At 42.3% G+C, this 16,152-nt stretch overlaps 1 protein-coding gene across 1 annotated transcript in view; it reads left to right on the forward strand.

Moving 5' to 3' along the window:
• The window catches only part of PAPPA (pappalysin 1), a 254,934-nt gene that overhangs the window by 51,037 nt on the left and 187,745 nt on the right, over nucleotides 1–16,152 (forward strand). The window contains exons 3-5 of the mRNA XM_017856267.1: nucleotides 2,408–2,553; nucleotides 6,612–6,905; nucleotides 15,030–15,222. Coding sequence (XP_017711756.1) covers nucleotides 2,408–2,553; nucleotides 6,612–6,905; nucleotides 15,030–15,222 — 633 coding nt within the window. The remainder of the gene's footprint in view (nucleotides 1–2,407; nucleotides 2,554–6,611; nucleotides 6,906–15,029; nucleotides 15,223–16,152) is intronic.

Genomic DNA, 16,152 nt, shown 5'->3' on the forward strand with positions numbered 1-16,152 from the left:
TTTTTTTTTTTTTTCCTTTGGGTAGGTTCCCCTTGGAGAGGTGGGGAAGAGAGAGGCCAGTGGGGCCTGGATTGCTGCTGTGGATTCTTCCCCTTAGGGAAATGGAGGCTTCCCAAAATGAAAAAAAAAAAAAAAAATCACGTACAAGCCAGGGAGAGGCTCCCACATCCCACTTCTCTGCTTTGGGCTAGGATGAATACCACTTCTTGAAAAGATTGGCTTCTGCAATTACCACTGAATAAACAACCAATTAAAATGTCTCCCCTGCCCCTACCCCACCCTTTTTCTCTTGAAGCTTTCTCATCTCAGAGCTATGGGGCAGAGGTGGCTTTCTCTAATAACATTTGTGTTCTCTGCCTGAGAGAACATTTGATGGAAATGAACAAATCAATCAGAAAATAATAAATTATGTGGAAAGGGCTGATCCAAGAAAATCTCAGCTCCTCTGTGTTTTCATTCTCCTCCCATGCATTGTTTCCCCTTTCACTGTGGGCCTGGGTGAGCTTGGAAATGAGGGTGAGGTTGTGGGAAGAGTTGGACACGTCTAGATTTGTACGTGGCCTTGTCGCCAGTTGTGTGATCTCTGAACCCCTGTTCCTTCATCTGTATGATGGGGATAAGTGATAGGAATAACTAAACATGCACTGGGGCTTTCTACATGCTAGGCATTATTCTAAGCCCTTTACGCTCTCTTTATTAACTACCTTAACCCTCTGAACAGCTATATGGGGTAGGTACTATTACCACACTCTTTCTGTATATAAAGAAACTGAGGTGCAGGAAGTTAAGTACATTGCCCAGGGTGGCCCAGCCATAAAGTGGAAGAGCTGGATTCAAACCCAGGGCTGTAGTTTAAGAATGAGCCATCTCACCCACTCCGTTGCATTGCTTCGACTACCAAACAGGGATGAGACATGTGTACCTAGCACAGGGTCTGGCATACAGCAAATGATTAGTAAATGTTGACTGTCTCCTTCCTCGTTCTCTTCCCTGATGACAGAGCAGACTGAATAGAATTCCTCACAAGGCTTGCAGCCTAAGAAGTTGAATATGGGCCCTTGGGGAAGAGAAGGGCTCAGCAGCAAGATTTCAGGTCAATATCTGAGTTTGTGTGGCTGTTCTTGGAATTAGTCAGCTCAACCTAGATATAGATGTAAGCTCTCCTGGGCCCACCTATATCTCCAACTCATGTTTTTTGTGAAAAGTTGTACAAATTCTGGTCACAGGAATGTTTGGTTTCGTGAGCTTGGGGCTTTCTGTGACATGGGCGGCCATGACACGCTAGGTCTCATATGTATCCTGTTCACAGCAGGGTAGAGGTGTAGGTTTTCCACCCACAGAAATGCTCTGTGGCGCATCAGGCAGCTGTTACTAATGTCAATGTATTGATAAGGAAACCAAGGCCCCATTAGTCAGGAATTACTGAATTTGAGACTGAGAGTTAAGTATTTTTACTTTTACTTTTCCCAATTTAATTCAATTCCATCAAAATCTACTGAGGGCTCACCAGGTATCAAGCTTTGTGCCAAGAACTGGGCAAACAGAGATGAATAAGGCACCTCCCCTTCCCCCAGGCGGCCACAAGTGTGTATTATATAATTGAAAGAGGAAGCAATTTATTGAAATGGCAAATGAGAGAGAGTGCACTGCTAGTAGGAGGTGAACGAGTGTGGAGATGTTAAAAGGGGTGCAGGTGAAAAGAGCTTCAGGGAAGTCTTCTTGGAGGAGGGATACCAGAACAGACTTTGTATTTGTTCATCAGAGAACAAAATGCTGATCAGAGTCCCAGCAGAGGAAACAGCATGAATAAAGGTGCCAATGGGATAATGCACCATATAGGGTGCAGAGATGTTGTCTGTATGCAGTGGGGTGCTCAAGAGAGGTTGTAGAGAGAGATGAGGCTAAAGAGAAGCCTGTGTCTTGGAGGCCATGCTAGGAACTTGGACTTTGTCTTTCATATATGGGGAGGCCCTTCTATTATTCTAAGAGGGGACGAGTAGGAAACCATCATTAATGTGTGCTACTGGCTGGGCTCTGTGAGAACTCCTGGGGAGAGACAGCATAAGAAAAAGGGAAACACTGCCAAGTAGCAGCTTGAACTTAGTAAGGTATGAAGAAGGTTCTCTAAGCCTCTGGAGATAATGATACTCCCCTACATCTCTATTCATAAGAAACCTAACAACTTTGGCAAGCCTCTTAAACTCTCGAGGACTTAATTTTATGATCTGTAAAATGGAATCATCTTACTTATAATATTATTGAGGGAATTCAATAAGGTAGTGTTTATAAAGTGCTTAGCAAAGTGCCTGGCACACAAAGTAGCTCTAAATTATTTGGAGTGTGCCTATTATTTAAATAGTATCTTTTTGGGGGCATGATAACAGTCAAGGTTCTTTTTCTGTTTCAGAGCCTACTTGGATGTTAATGAGCTGAAGAACATTCTTAGATTGGATGGATCAACACATCTCAATATTTTCTTTGCAAACTCCTCAGAGGAGGAGTTGGCAGGAGTAGCAACTTGGCCATGGGACAAGGAGGCCCTAATGCACTTAGGTGAGTCTTAGAAACTCCTTCAGGAGGCAACTGGAGTAGCACAGTAATACATTTAGTGTGATGATGATCGTTATTATGATCATGATGGTGGTGCTGGTAGTCGTGAGGGTGAAAAACCCATTTATTTATCACTTTTTAATTTATAAAACTCTTTAGCATCCTTTATCTCATTTTGACCACCAAGCAATTTTCTGAAGGAAATAGCACCATATTATTAACCATGTTTTATCAATGAGTAAATGAGACCCAGAGAGGAAATGGGGCTTATCCAACATCACACACAAGACAGTGACAGTCACAGTTGGAATCTAAGTTTCCAACACTGTCCATTGTTTGCTTTCTCCTTATACCCTCTGCCTCCTAGTTCCTGGAAATATCTTCTCAGTCTGGTAACCACACTGTACTGGCACAGCCAGTCATGGGTTGGCTTGAAAGACACCAAAGAGGCAAGAAAAAGTGAGTTTGCAAGAACTCCATGTTCCTCCATGTTCCACCCACCAACACCAACAGGAACTCTTCTTACATTCAAATTATACATATCCATAAACAAGACATAAGTTTGTAAAAACCAGTCACCAAAAGTTAGACATGACAACAGTTTCTGAACCAGGCCCTGTAAGCAAACATTGTAGTTCTTTAATTTTATTTTTTCCATGCTGTCTTCTAGGACACATCTATATGTAAACATGCATTTTTTTAACTGTACATTTTAAAAATCATAGCATAGATGAAATTCTGTGTTATTTTTTCACTTAATATTATACTATCTACTTTTTTTCCCATGTCGCAGAAGTCTTATCCTTAGCTTCCCACCCATTTTTTTTTTTTTTTCACTTAAAATCACAAAAGAAAAGCACCCTTCTGGGTTATTTCCCCCTCTCTAAAGATAAGATTTTTAATAGCCACATAATATTCCCTTGAACAAGGGCACTGCCATTTATTTAATCATTTTCCCTTTGGTAGAATGTTCCCATTATTTACAAGAATGAATCATGATGACTCAGTGAACATCTTTATCTGAGAATGTTCAGGCTCAGCAGTGACAGTGCTGACTGTATCCTCAGGCCTGCCTGGTCTCCTGGTGAAACAGTCCAGTAGCTGCTCCATTGCTATTCTGTCTTGGAAATTAGAAATTCAAATAATGGAAGTTTTGCTGAATGAAACCATAGACTTAGTTTCCTCCAGACGACTCTCATGTCTCAATTGTTTTTTAGAGAATGAAACCAATTTGTGTGCATGTGTGTGTGTGGGTGTGCGCCTGTGTGTGTGGTTGTATAAATAAAGATAGATACAAAGATAAATATCTACTTGTTCTCAGCTGGGAGGATTTTATGCCCCAGGAGACATTTGGCAATATCTAGAGACATTTTTGCTTCTTACAAATGGGGGAATGCTACTGGCATCTAGTGGGTAGAAGCCAGTGATGCTGCTAAATGTCCACAATGTCCACTACAAAGAATTATGCAGACTAAAAAGTCAATAGTGCTGAGATTGAGAAATCCTGAGATAGCTGATGTATGGGTATCTACATAGGCAGATGTAGACAGGCAGATAGACAGACAGACACAGACAAGCGGGGTTGGGCAGAAGAGAGCGTGCAGCTTAGGCAAACTTGAAGGTGATCAGCTTATATCACATACCTAGTATGATGTATAGAAGTAATGCTCGACTAGAGCCAAAATTCGTGTTTGTTTTCAGCTGTGACTTTACTTAGCAGTATGGCCTTAGGCAATTATCCTTCCTTCTTCAGGTCTCAGTGTCCTTCAGTATTAAATAAGCAGGTCCTAGGAGGCCAGAAGACCCTAAGGATCCTTCTCAATTCTGAAATTCTGTCCTATTAGAAAAGCAACTGAAAGGGCCATGATCAGAGTCTGAGACGGATTGAGTAGCAGGCTTCTACAGTTAGAAAAAACTACTCCTGATAATTCCATAAATTTCAGAGACTGGCTCAGGGCCAGGAATAAGGGAGGCTATAAATCCATAGCATGTTATAGTATTTCAGGATGATGTCAGGCTCAAGTTATTTCACCTTTTAAGAGAAGCAATGAAACAGGACTGGGGCCCAAGTGCTGTCACTCTGTGAAAAGGGGTGAGTTGGGAGGGGATGAGGTAAAGCAAACAGGGTTAGCCTAGACATTAAGTCTGCAATCCAGTCATCATCCCTGGAACGGTCCTTTCCTCTCATTACCTCAATAATGAAGCTTCATGGAGAGGCAGAGAATCATTGGCAATATTGTAGCTGCTTATTTTAGAGCTCACCAGAGATGCAAAGTCCATTTTCCACAGTCACAAGGCCAGTGTGAAGCAGAACAAGGATTGCAACCCATGTCAGCTAACTCCAGCTGGACTCCAGGCTGCCCTCTCCCCATCCTGAGAGATGTTGCTCATGAGTAATTCCTCTGCAGTAGCCCCAATCAAACCAATTTATTACAACCATATTTTCCTCTCTTTTTCTGCTGTTACACCATGATCCCTGGAAAAAGCCTTGGGTGGGAAGCGGATTATGTTTCATGTTGTGATTGACAGAAAATAATTGAGAAAGATTTCCTGTCTCAATTTTTCTTCCTCCCTGCCTCTGCCTGCCCCCTTCTCATACCCAAGTGCATGTGCACACCCACACACTCACATGCCCTCTCACACGTCTTTATCTTTGTGTTAGAAAGCTCTAAGCAATTCAAAATTGCTCAGAAATTCAATCTCAGAAATCAAGTCCTCCAGTGACCCTAACATGGAGACAGAGTCCTTCTTCAAAATCAGAGACCTCTGCATAGACTCTATGAGTCCCTTGACTGAGCAAGCACCCCATTCCAGAGGTTCAGTCTAAGATGAAACTCCCCATGCCCATGTGGGGCTTGCCAGCTCAAATCAACAAGACCCTACCTCCTCACCATGTTTATAAGATGCTGCTCTACACCTAAAGTGCCTACTTTCAAGGTTCACAGACCTGAGTTTTAACCTTCCCCTAAACATTGTTAAATTTTAAAGTTTAATTATCTCTCTGCCAGCCTGTATGCATCTTTCCAATGCCTAAGATGAACACAGCACAAATACTACCCACAAATTCTGCTGAGATCTGTTCTGTCTATCTGCCCGAGCCAAGCAATTTTCAATTTTCTGAGGCATGTGGTATAGACCATTGCTTCTCAAACTAGAATATACAGACAAGTTATTCAAGGCTCTTTTTAAAATACAGATTGTGCTTCTGTAGGTCTGGGGTGAGGCCTGAGATTCTGCATTTCTACTAAGCTCTCAGGTGATGATCATGCTGCTTGTCCTCAGGTGATGTACTTCATGTATGGAGGTGCTATTCTAGCTGCTCACACTAGATTAGTTAAACCTCACAAACTTCTTTAGATGAGTTAACATTCAGCAAATATTCAACACACATTTAATGAGATACCCTGCTCCAGGCCCTGTGATAGTCATTAACTATAGAATGTTGATTAAGAGTCCTGCTCAGGTGACATTAGCTAGTATGAAAACTGTTATAACAGTGAATACAACATGGTGCTGACCTTCATGAGTGTTCATGCTCTTACAGCATCAGAGGTGAAGATATGAGGTTCAGAGATGCTAGTTAATCCACTCGATGTCACAGAGTTAGTGAAGGCAAAATGAGAACCAGAACCAAGATCTCTGACCCTGAGGGCTTTGTCTAGACAAGAATATGTAGAATATTTTGAAATAAGAGTAGGCCTTACTTTGTAAGGGAGAGGTTGCAGCAGAAAGGTTTACTGGCCCAGAAATCAGTTTCTGAATTGCTCTCCATTGAAATAGTTTGAAATCACCTTGGGTAAGTCCCTTCACTTCTTTAGGCATTGGCGTTTTCATACGAAAAATGAAGGAGTTGTACAAAATGACTTTTGAGATTCCTTCCTGCTCTGATAAGTCATGATTCATGTCACAGGTTGTAACAGCTCTCAGGGCAATGGAGTCCTAGGGTGGAGAAGCTTGTGTTTATTTTGGGCAGCATCTCTTTATCCTTGGTGGACTTGAGGGTTCTTGTACCAAGAAGCAGAGTACCTAGTTTGCCTGATTCTCTGGATTTCCCCTTACAGGTGGCATTGTCTTGAACCCATCTTTCTATGGCATGCCTGGGCACACCCACACCATGATCCATGAGATCGGTCACAGCCTAGGCCTCTATCACGTCTTCCGAGGCATCTCAGAAATCCAGTCCTGCAGTGACCCCTGCATGGAGACAGAGCCCTCCTTCGAGACTGGAGACCTCTGCAATGATACCAACCCAGCCCCTAAACACAAGTCCTGCGGTGACCCAGGGCCAGGAAATGACACCTGTGGCTTTCATAGCTTCTTCAGCACTCCTTACAACAACTTCATGAGCTATGCAGGTAGGACCCTACACTCTGTAGGGTGAACAGGACTGGATGTCAGATGTGGGATCCAATCCTGGCTCGGGGGAGCCTTGAACGAGCTACTTACCTTTTCTAAGGATGGAAGGCCTAGCTCTGCCACTCATCCACCTAATGTCTTTGGGTCATTCTCTTTCCGGGTTTCACTTTTCTCAAGACAATGGAATTGTTGGACTTGCATCTCCATGATCCTTCCTAAATGTGCAGCACATTTTTCTAAGCTCGTGGTTGTTGAACTTTTTTTATTTAACCCATGTATCCCTTAGATAAGCATAAAACTCTCACATTCTCTGTTATTATGTTTTACAAGAACAATAAGATTGCTTTGGATTTTGCAAAGAGAAAATCATGACATGAGATTGGGTATGATTTTTTTTTTCCTAACTGCGTATATCTCATCATAGTCCATTTGTGTACCACTAGTAGCAGTGTTAGGAGCATTAGGGGATACCCTACACTTCCCTTTAGCACAAGATACATCAAGGCCTTTGAGCCCTTTTAGCACCTTTGGCAAATTAGAACAAGACACGCCTTCCTCAGGGCTGTCATAGCCCTTACCACTGCACCTTCAGCTAAGAGTTTTTGTGTTTGTCACAAGGCACACAATTGCACATGGCAGGCCAGCATCAAATTCTGTTATCATACTCAACTTGGTGTCTCTTTCCCCGCTAGAGCAAGCAAATTCTATCAATGCAAAGATTGCATCTAATACATCATTCTATTCTCAGAAGTTAGCACAGGTGCCAGTGCTTAATAAATGTTTGTTAGGAAAGGAAGAAGTAAAGAAAGAAAGGGAGGAGAGAGGGAGAGTTGGAGGGAAGGAGGAAAATGAATAAATTCTCTTATAACGGGTATATAAAATTTATTATTTTCAAAAGCAATATTTCTACTCATGTAACAAAATATTGTCCAGAAAGGCCTTTAATATGCTCTCTCTCATTTAATTCTCACAACAAATGTGTAGAGTTAGAACTATCCCCACTCTGCAGATGGCAGCATTGAAGTTCACTGAAGTCATTTGCACCAAGTCACATATCTGCCTCCAAGTATTTTTCTCTTTTACTCTTGTATTTCTTCTAAAGACAGCTAGCTGATGGTTGAGTGGGGAAACTGAGCAACTTGGGTAGCTTTTACACTCTATTCCACAGAGATGCTTCAGGGCACTGCCCTGGTGGCTATATGAGTAGGGCTTTAGGCTCTCTTTCCTGCTGGAGCCAGGGAAAGCACACCCTCTTTCTGACTATTTTACATTTCTGTTGAGGTTTTGCCTCATTGCATTTGAAGAGAGGAATTTGCTGCTGGAATGCAAAGGGTTCGGTGATCCCCAGTGGTTCTTTCTGCTTGTCCATTTGGGCTGATGACCCCTGGGGGCCTCTCCAGTATAAGGTTCATACAGTCCAAATCTAAATTAAAGTGTCAATAACCCACCTCTGGTACAATTAAGAGTCTTAGATTTGAGCGCTCAAAAAAGACCAGGGTGCTGGGTATTTCCTGAAAAGCAGATTCCCACTGGGCTCCCATTCCCAGCCAAGCTGACACCCCACATCCGGTGCCCCATCCCCTCATACAACACTGCTTACGTTCCATTTCTGTAGCACCTTTTCTTGGCCAGCTCAACGCATATGCAAAATAAACAATAACATAAGTTTGGAAGTTTGCCGGCCTCTTAGGGGCTAGGAGCTGCCACTAGCTACCAGACCCCCATAAACTAAATCTTTCTTTGTTCCCCTTTGTACAGATCTAAAGGGTGATTGATTTACTGTTTTTTTTAAAGGAACCCCTCAGCTCAGTGACCCATTAACAGCAGAACTAATTCACTGAGCTACGATAACAAACTTACACCCACAAAAGCATATTCAAGGCGACCACGAGCTTTGAAATGTTTGTTTTCCTTAGGATTTCTGATAGATGAGGTGACAAAAGCAGCTGGATGAAATTCAAAATGCAGAACAGGACTGGGTTCTCAGGGCTGTGGAGAGCCACCATGAGAGCTCTCTCCATCAAGACAATTGGGTGAAGACATTGCTGGGTCAACTTCTTCTTGTTGCTTTATCTTCCTGGGTGCTTCTTCCTCAGGCCTGATCACTGGTAGGGAAAAGGTTTGTGGCCCGGCACTGCCAACAGAACTTTCTGTGAAGATAGACATAGTTTGTATCTGTTCTGGCCAGTATGGTAGCCAATACCTGTACTACCCGTGTGGTAATTGAATGATTGAAATACAACTAGTGTGACTAATGACCTGAATTATCAATCTTATTTTAACTAATTTAAATCAGAATAGCCACACGTGGCTGGTGGCTACCATATTGCTTAGCTCAGGCCTGCAGTAATTCTTGAGTACGTGTGATATGCCAGACACTGTATGAAACTTTTCATAGGCTTTTCGCATTGAATCCCCAAAGTAGCCCAAGGAGTGCACAAGTTTTACAGATGCAGAAAATGTGGTTCAGATAGCATAAGTATCTTGCCCAGCATCACAAAGATAAAACAAGGCAAAGGTGAAACCTAAACCCAAGTGTTTCTTACTGCAGAACTTGTGTTATTAACTAGTAGGTATCTGCCTCATTTTCTGGTTCTGGGGAAGGTTGAGAGGGCCCCAAATGCTCAGATCAAGCAGGCACCAGGCAGGTTATGCAGGTTATAGGGGGAAGCCTAATTCAGTAGGCAGGCTGGACAGAGCTCCAGAGGAGTATAGTTACGTAGAATTCTTGGGTAACTCTTGGAAACCTCAGCAGATAAAAGAGCAGCAGACTCAGTTCCACTTTCTGGAGATAATAAGCTATAAGAGTTCCTGGAGGAGGACACTCTGGTCCTCAAAAGTGCAGGAAGCCAGGCTTTCTCTAGCCTACAGGAGCAAGTGTCTTGTCCCCATCTTTCTGTGTGTCATGGCTTCTTAATATGCACACATAGATTGACCCAGCAATTCCACTTCTAAGGAATATATCCAAAGCAAATAAATCAATTGGTATGCTTGAAGATTTAACTGTAAGAATGTTCTTAATGATATTTGTTTCCTAAATATTTATTAGGCCTTTACTATATGCCAGGTATAGAAAAAAAAATGTGTGAATAATTAGAAACTGCTTACGAGCCCAAAGATAATGGATTGCTGAAGTGAACTGCAAGGTATTCATGTGATAGAACATTATAGGGCCACTAAAGATGACAGAGAAGACGGCTGAAGGACATGAACAGAAGTGGAGTAACATGGTGGTTCAGAGCATGAAATTTGGAGTGAGGAGACCAAAGTTGAATGTTCCATGCCCAGCTTTGATCTTCAGCGGTTTACTTGTCCTCTCTGAGCCTCAGTTATTTTGTTAATACCATTGATAAGGATGCTTGCCTTGCCTGATTGTAGGTGTAACGGTACAAGTGAAGCCCTTAGGACTGTTGTTGTTCTAAATGCCGATCAATGATAGACTGGATAAAGAAAATGTGGTACCTATATACCATGGAATACTATGCAGCCATAAAAAAGAATGAGATTATATCTTTTTCAGGGACACGGATGGAGCTGGAAGCCATTGTCCTTAGCAAACTAACACAAGAACAGAAAACCAAACACCACATATTCTCACTTATAAGTGGGGGCTCAATGATGAGAATACATGGACACATAGAGGGGAACAACACACACTGGGGTCTATTGAAGTGTGGAGGAGGGAGAGGATCAGGAAAAATTACTAATGGGTACTGGCCTTAATACTTGGGTGATGAAGTAATCTATAAAACAAACTCCCATGATACAAGTTTACCTATGTAAGAAATCTGCACATGTACTCCTGAACTTAAAATGCAAGTTAAAAAAAAAAAAAAGAACTGTCCTTGGTATCATAATTAGTGCTCAATAAATAATGATTAGTAGGATTATTCATTGACTACTTAATGTGAAAAGGGTCAGAAAGCCATATATATTGTGTAAGACCTGTACATATGTATGTGATATGAATTACAGAAATTTACTGTAGATATTTACATCCATATACAAACAGATAACATATACATACATATACACACGTATACCCATATACCTTAGACATCAATTTTATTATATATAGGTAATGAGTTCAGGTAATATTTATTTTTTGTAACATTTTCGACATATTCCAAATATTCTACAGTGAATTTTTTAGTATAAATTTATTATCTACATTTATTATTATGACTATTATTACTATCGTTATTTTTAAAAACATCAAAAAGACAAGGAGTTTTACACAAGGCAACTTAGTTATCCATTCACTACACATTAGTTAGCTTGTTAAATGCTCTCATCAGCTTTATGAGACAGTTAACATCTTATTCCTCATTTTATGGTGGTTGAAAATGTGGTTGACAGGGGGTCAGCATTGTGCCCAAGGTCCTAAGTGGAGTGAAGGCATGGTGTTCATGTCCTGAACCTCCGTGCAGTGGGGCCTTTCAGCCACAGATGAACATTTATTCTTGAGAGCAAGCTTCAGTTAGCAAACCCAGGGTACTGTATCAACAGCATGGGGACTAGCATAGGCTTCCCAGTGCTGAACTCCCAAAGTTCTTTCTGCTTTGGGACAAGATGCAGACAGAAGAACAAGATGAGCTGGCCAGTCCTGCAGACCAGAAGAAGTGGCCACAGATTTCAAGAGGGGAGGCATTGCGGGGACGGAAACCAAGTGTGGCCAACTCTAGACATTAGCTAATTGAGACAGAGTTTTTGTGATAAATGAAAACCCTTTGGTACCTCTCCCAAGATTTTGATAGCTGCTAAGTCTCCAAGTAATGTACCTTGGGATAGATTTTGACTTCAGCTTTTCTTTTTTTTTCTTTTGAGGCGGAATCTTACTCTGTCACCCAGGCTGGAGTGCAGTGGCATAATCTCAGTTCACTGCAACCTCCGCCTCCCAGGTTCAAGTGATTCTCCTGCCTCAGCCTCCTGAGTAGCTGGGATTACAGGCATGCACCACTACGCCCGGCTAATTTTGTGTTTTAGTGGAGACGGGGTTTCACCATGTTGGTCAGGCTGGTCTCGAACTCCTGACCTCGTGATCTGCCCGCCTTGGCCTCCCAAAGTGCAAGGATTACAGAAGAGAGCCACTGTGCCCAGCCTCAACTTCAGCTTTAAAGTTCAAATACATTCCTGTCTCCCTACTAGGTTCCATCACCTATCCATTTTTTCAAACTTTTTTTTCATAGACAAATGTGAAAATGGTTCCTTTTTAAGTTATAAAAGAAAATATACTTTTCTGTTGTGGGGAAGCAAGTAAAGTAGATATTTATACAGGAAAAAAACCTACTGTTTTCAGCTCGTTCATCTTGATAAATGCTTTTGTGCTCTTGCTCATTGAATTCTCACAACTTCATGGTTTGGAGTTTATTTAAATGCCCCCAGTTTATGCACGAGGGAACTGAGTCTTAAAGTTATCTCATTTTTTGGTCATGCCTGATTAGTATTCTGTTCTATGTCTGTGCCTTAAAGTACACAGCCATTTCCCTGTAAATGAACAGATGTGCTATTTGTAATATTTTCACCATTATAAATTATGCTTCAAGAAACATCTTTGTATGTCTATTTTACCCATGTTTATCCCAGAGTATCTATCTTTTGAATCCATAAATTCCTTATTGTTAGATCAAAGAGAATGCATATTTTATATCCTGAATTTTTTTCCTGCTTCCAGTTTTGTAACACTCACACATACATGAGTACACACAAGCATACACACACACCACATACACACTATTTCCAATTCCCGTTTACTAGCATTTATCATGGGACAGGCATTGCTCTTAGTACCCCACATCCCTGCACCTTGGCTGTGTTTTGAAATGAGCAATCGTGTTATCATCACTGTCTTCACTTCACAGATAGGGTAACTGAGGCATTGGTGGCAGAAAATCACTTGTCCATTTGACTCCAGATTCTATGTGCACTAATCTAGTCGCATGGCCATACTTCCCTTAGCCATCATGCCCTTTTCCTGCATCTAACCTATTCGGTGGCTTTTCCAAAGCTTTCGAGATGAAGTCAAAAGGTCATGTCAACGAAGAAAAAAGTGTCCAATTATCTGGCCCTTTTTGGACTGAAGACTCTTTCCTTGCAATAGGGAGCCATAGAATGTTTGGTATTCAGGAGTTACATGGTGGGATCTGGGTTTGAGAGAGATTTACTCAATTATTCACTATACTGTGTTTCTTAAGAGACACTGGGCTCTTCTGCTTCTCCTAATGTGTTAAAGACTTCCCTAGGGTGCTAGAAAGGAGATGGGAAAAAATTACTAAGGGGATTTAAGGCAGCTTCTGTACAGAACCTCCTTTACACCTCTGCCCCTTCCCTAAGCTGGATTCTCAAAGCCATGTCTAACTGTCCAGCACCTGCCCAAACGTATTTAATGTTTGTGTGATAAGAAGAAACCAGTATATGCTGCAGGATTCCCAGTAGCAGATTTATTTTAAGATTGCTACTCGGGAGGCTGAGACAGGAGAATGGCGTGAACCCGGGGGGGCGGAGCTTGCAGTGAGCTGAGATCTGGCCACTGCACTCCAGCTTGGGCGACAGAGCGAGACTCCGTCTCAAAAAAAAAAAAAAAAAAAAAGATTGCAAGAGCCTTGTGCTCCTCTATCTGGGGCCTAGCTGTGGGCTCCCTTACCAGGTGAACACCTCTGGGAAGTGGTGTTTTGGAAATTAAGCCAAAACAGTGCCTTGTCCTGCCCCTGGGGCAGTTGAATGAAACTGTTGGAGGGAGAAATGGGAAGCAAGCGTTCTCCCTCAGGGTCAGGTCTTAGGTCACACCCTGGAAAAGAGATTAGAATCAAAGGTCATTAGATCCAAAGACACCTGAGAGATTGTGTTCCAAGCTCCTTTAGCCTCAGACTCAACTCCCACTTATCAACCACCTGCAGGATTTTATATCCATACAATGTCTCATTTATGCTTGAAAAGAAGTTCTCATATTGATCAGAAGCACGGCCTTGAAGTCAGGACTGCCTGGGTTCAAATCCCAGATGTATCCCTAGCTTTGTGATTTTAAAATAGTTGTTTACCCTCTGTCAGCTTTAATATCCTCTTCTGTACGATAAGGAAAATAGTAATGCATACTCAGAAACTCGAGAGAAAGGAAGAGGTTTATCATGTCTAAAGCACAGTGGACCAATGGCAGCACTGAGTGGGAGATGTTACTACTCATATTTTCAGCATGCACACTACCCTGACTTGTTCCCAGGTCTGCCTGACTCCCTGGCCTGTGCTCTCTGCCTAGGGCACCATGCCTCTGTAGTCATGCAGCACTTTCTCCTGCAGCCCCTCTCCTTTCTTTTCCAATCTTAGCCATGCAATCTGATCAACCTCAACTATCTCCTTTAGAAGACTTCCTGGTCACCTGCCTGTCCCTGCCCCCACCCATGCTGTCTTCCTCCCTTATCAGTGATCAACATCATGGACTTTAGCAGCCTTGTAACAACCTTGACTCATACATTGGACTGGTCTTGACCCCATAACTAGACTGGTACCTCTTCATGGGCAGGAACTTTTAAAGTTTCATCTTTCCATGCCCTTGGGCACAGAGCAGAAATGTCGTAGACACTCAGAAGATTTGTTTGAAGGGCAATATCACCATATCAGTTAACAGTGAAATTAATAAATAAGTAGATGAAAGAATGTGAAGGAATGAGTTGGAACCAGAGTGCATCAATGAATGAATGAATGAGTGAGTGGATAAACAAGTGAATGAATGAATGAATGAGACATATTGAGTGGGGGTTGAGGGAGGGAAGGAGTAATGGAATTGTTGACTTAGTACCCAGTGAATCTGGGGGCCATGGGAAATAGCTCATCTTGCCTGTGTCCTTTGCCATGACCTCCGGGCTGCTCTCTTCCCAGTCTCAGCCATAGTTTTTCAGTTCCATCCACTCTTCCCTCCCTCCTGTTCCCTCTCACCTGTCTCCAGAAGTGATGACTACACTAATTTGTTCACAGGTCATTAACTCTTGAGCGCTGGAAGAGGCCAGCCCTGAGTTGGCAAGGAACGACTTGGGTGCTGGCTCTCGGGCCGCCAGGAGCCATCATAACTCTCTCGTATGCCTGCCTGCCCTTGCAGCGTGATGCTTATCTCTCCCTCTGCCTGCTTGCAGATGACGACTGTACGGACTCCTTCACGCCCAATCAAGTCGCCAGAATGCACTGTTACCTGGACCTGGTCTACCAGAGCTGGCAGCCCTCCAGGAAACCGGCACCTGTTGCCCTCGCCCCCCAAGTTGTGGGCCACACAACGGACTCTGTGACACTGGAGTGGTTCCCACCTATAGATGGCCATTTCTTTGAAAGGTGAGTGTGCCCTGTGTAATGTTGATCCCTTTCTCTCTCTCCTGCCAAGAAGAGGGAAACTTGGAAGGGAAGCTGACTTGGAGAGGGATTTTTACTGCATTTCTTGTTCTTGTTCAGAAGGTATCTCCACCACCTAGCATGCTGTAAATTTGGGATCAGGGAATAAATAAATGGTTGTTAATAGAAATGAATAAATAATAATAAATATTTTTAAGTGAATGGGTACTTAGATTCACTTTGTTATTAGAAACTTGGAACCCTCTTTTGCTACAGACCTCCTCTGGGATGGAGGTACTAGTCTTGTCTCCATGAGCTCAGGAGTTGTGATTGCCTGGGCAAAACGTTTATATTATATTATATTATATATTATATTAATATATTTTATTAGATTATATCATATATATACCCTTAATATGGATAATTATATGTGTGTTCACATTTGCTAGTAACAATATTTACATAAAAGAATAACATATACAAGGCTGGGCACGGTGGCTCACGCCTGTAATTCTAGCACTTTGAGAAGCCAACACAGGCAGATCACGAGGTCAGGAGTTCGAGACCAGTCTGACCAACATGGTGAAACCCCGTCTCTACTAAAACACAAAAAGTAGCCAGGCGTAGTGGCGGGCACCTGTAATCCCAGTTACTCAGGAGGCTGAGGCAGGAGAATCGCTTGAACTCGGGAGGCAGAGGTTGCAGTGAGCCAAGACGGTACCACCACACCCCAGCCTGGGTAACAGAGTGAGACTCCGTCTCAAAAAAAAAAAAAAAAAAATAGAATACATATACATATATAATATATAAACACAATTTTTGACAGTGCCAATTTTTTTTTTATTATTTTGTAGAACTAAAGGTAGCATTTTTATAAGACCAGGGAATGATAAACTGAGGCACAAGATACCTCTATTCTGCTGCCCTGACTGT

This window comes from Rhinopithecus bieti, unplaced genomic scaffold (assembly GCF_001698545.2).
Source record: "Rhinopithecus bieti isolate Rb0 unplaced genomic scaffold, ASM169854v2 scaffold_42948, whole genome shotgun sequence".
Taxonomy (NCBI): domain Eukaryota; kingdom Metazoa; phylum Chordata; class Mammalia; order Primates; family Cercopithecidae; genus Rhinopithecus; species Rhinopithecus bieti.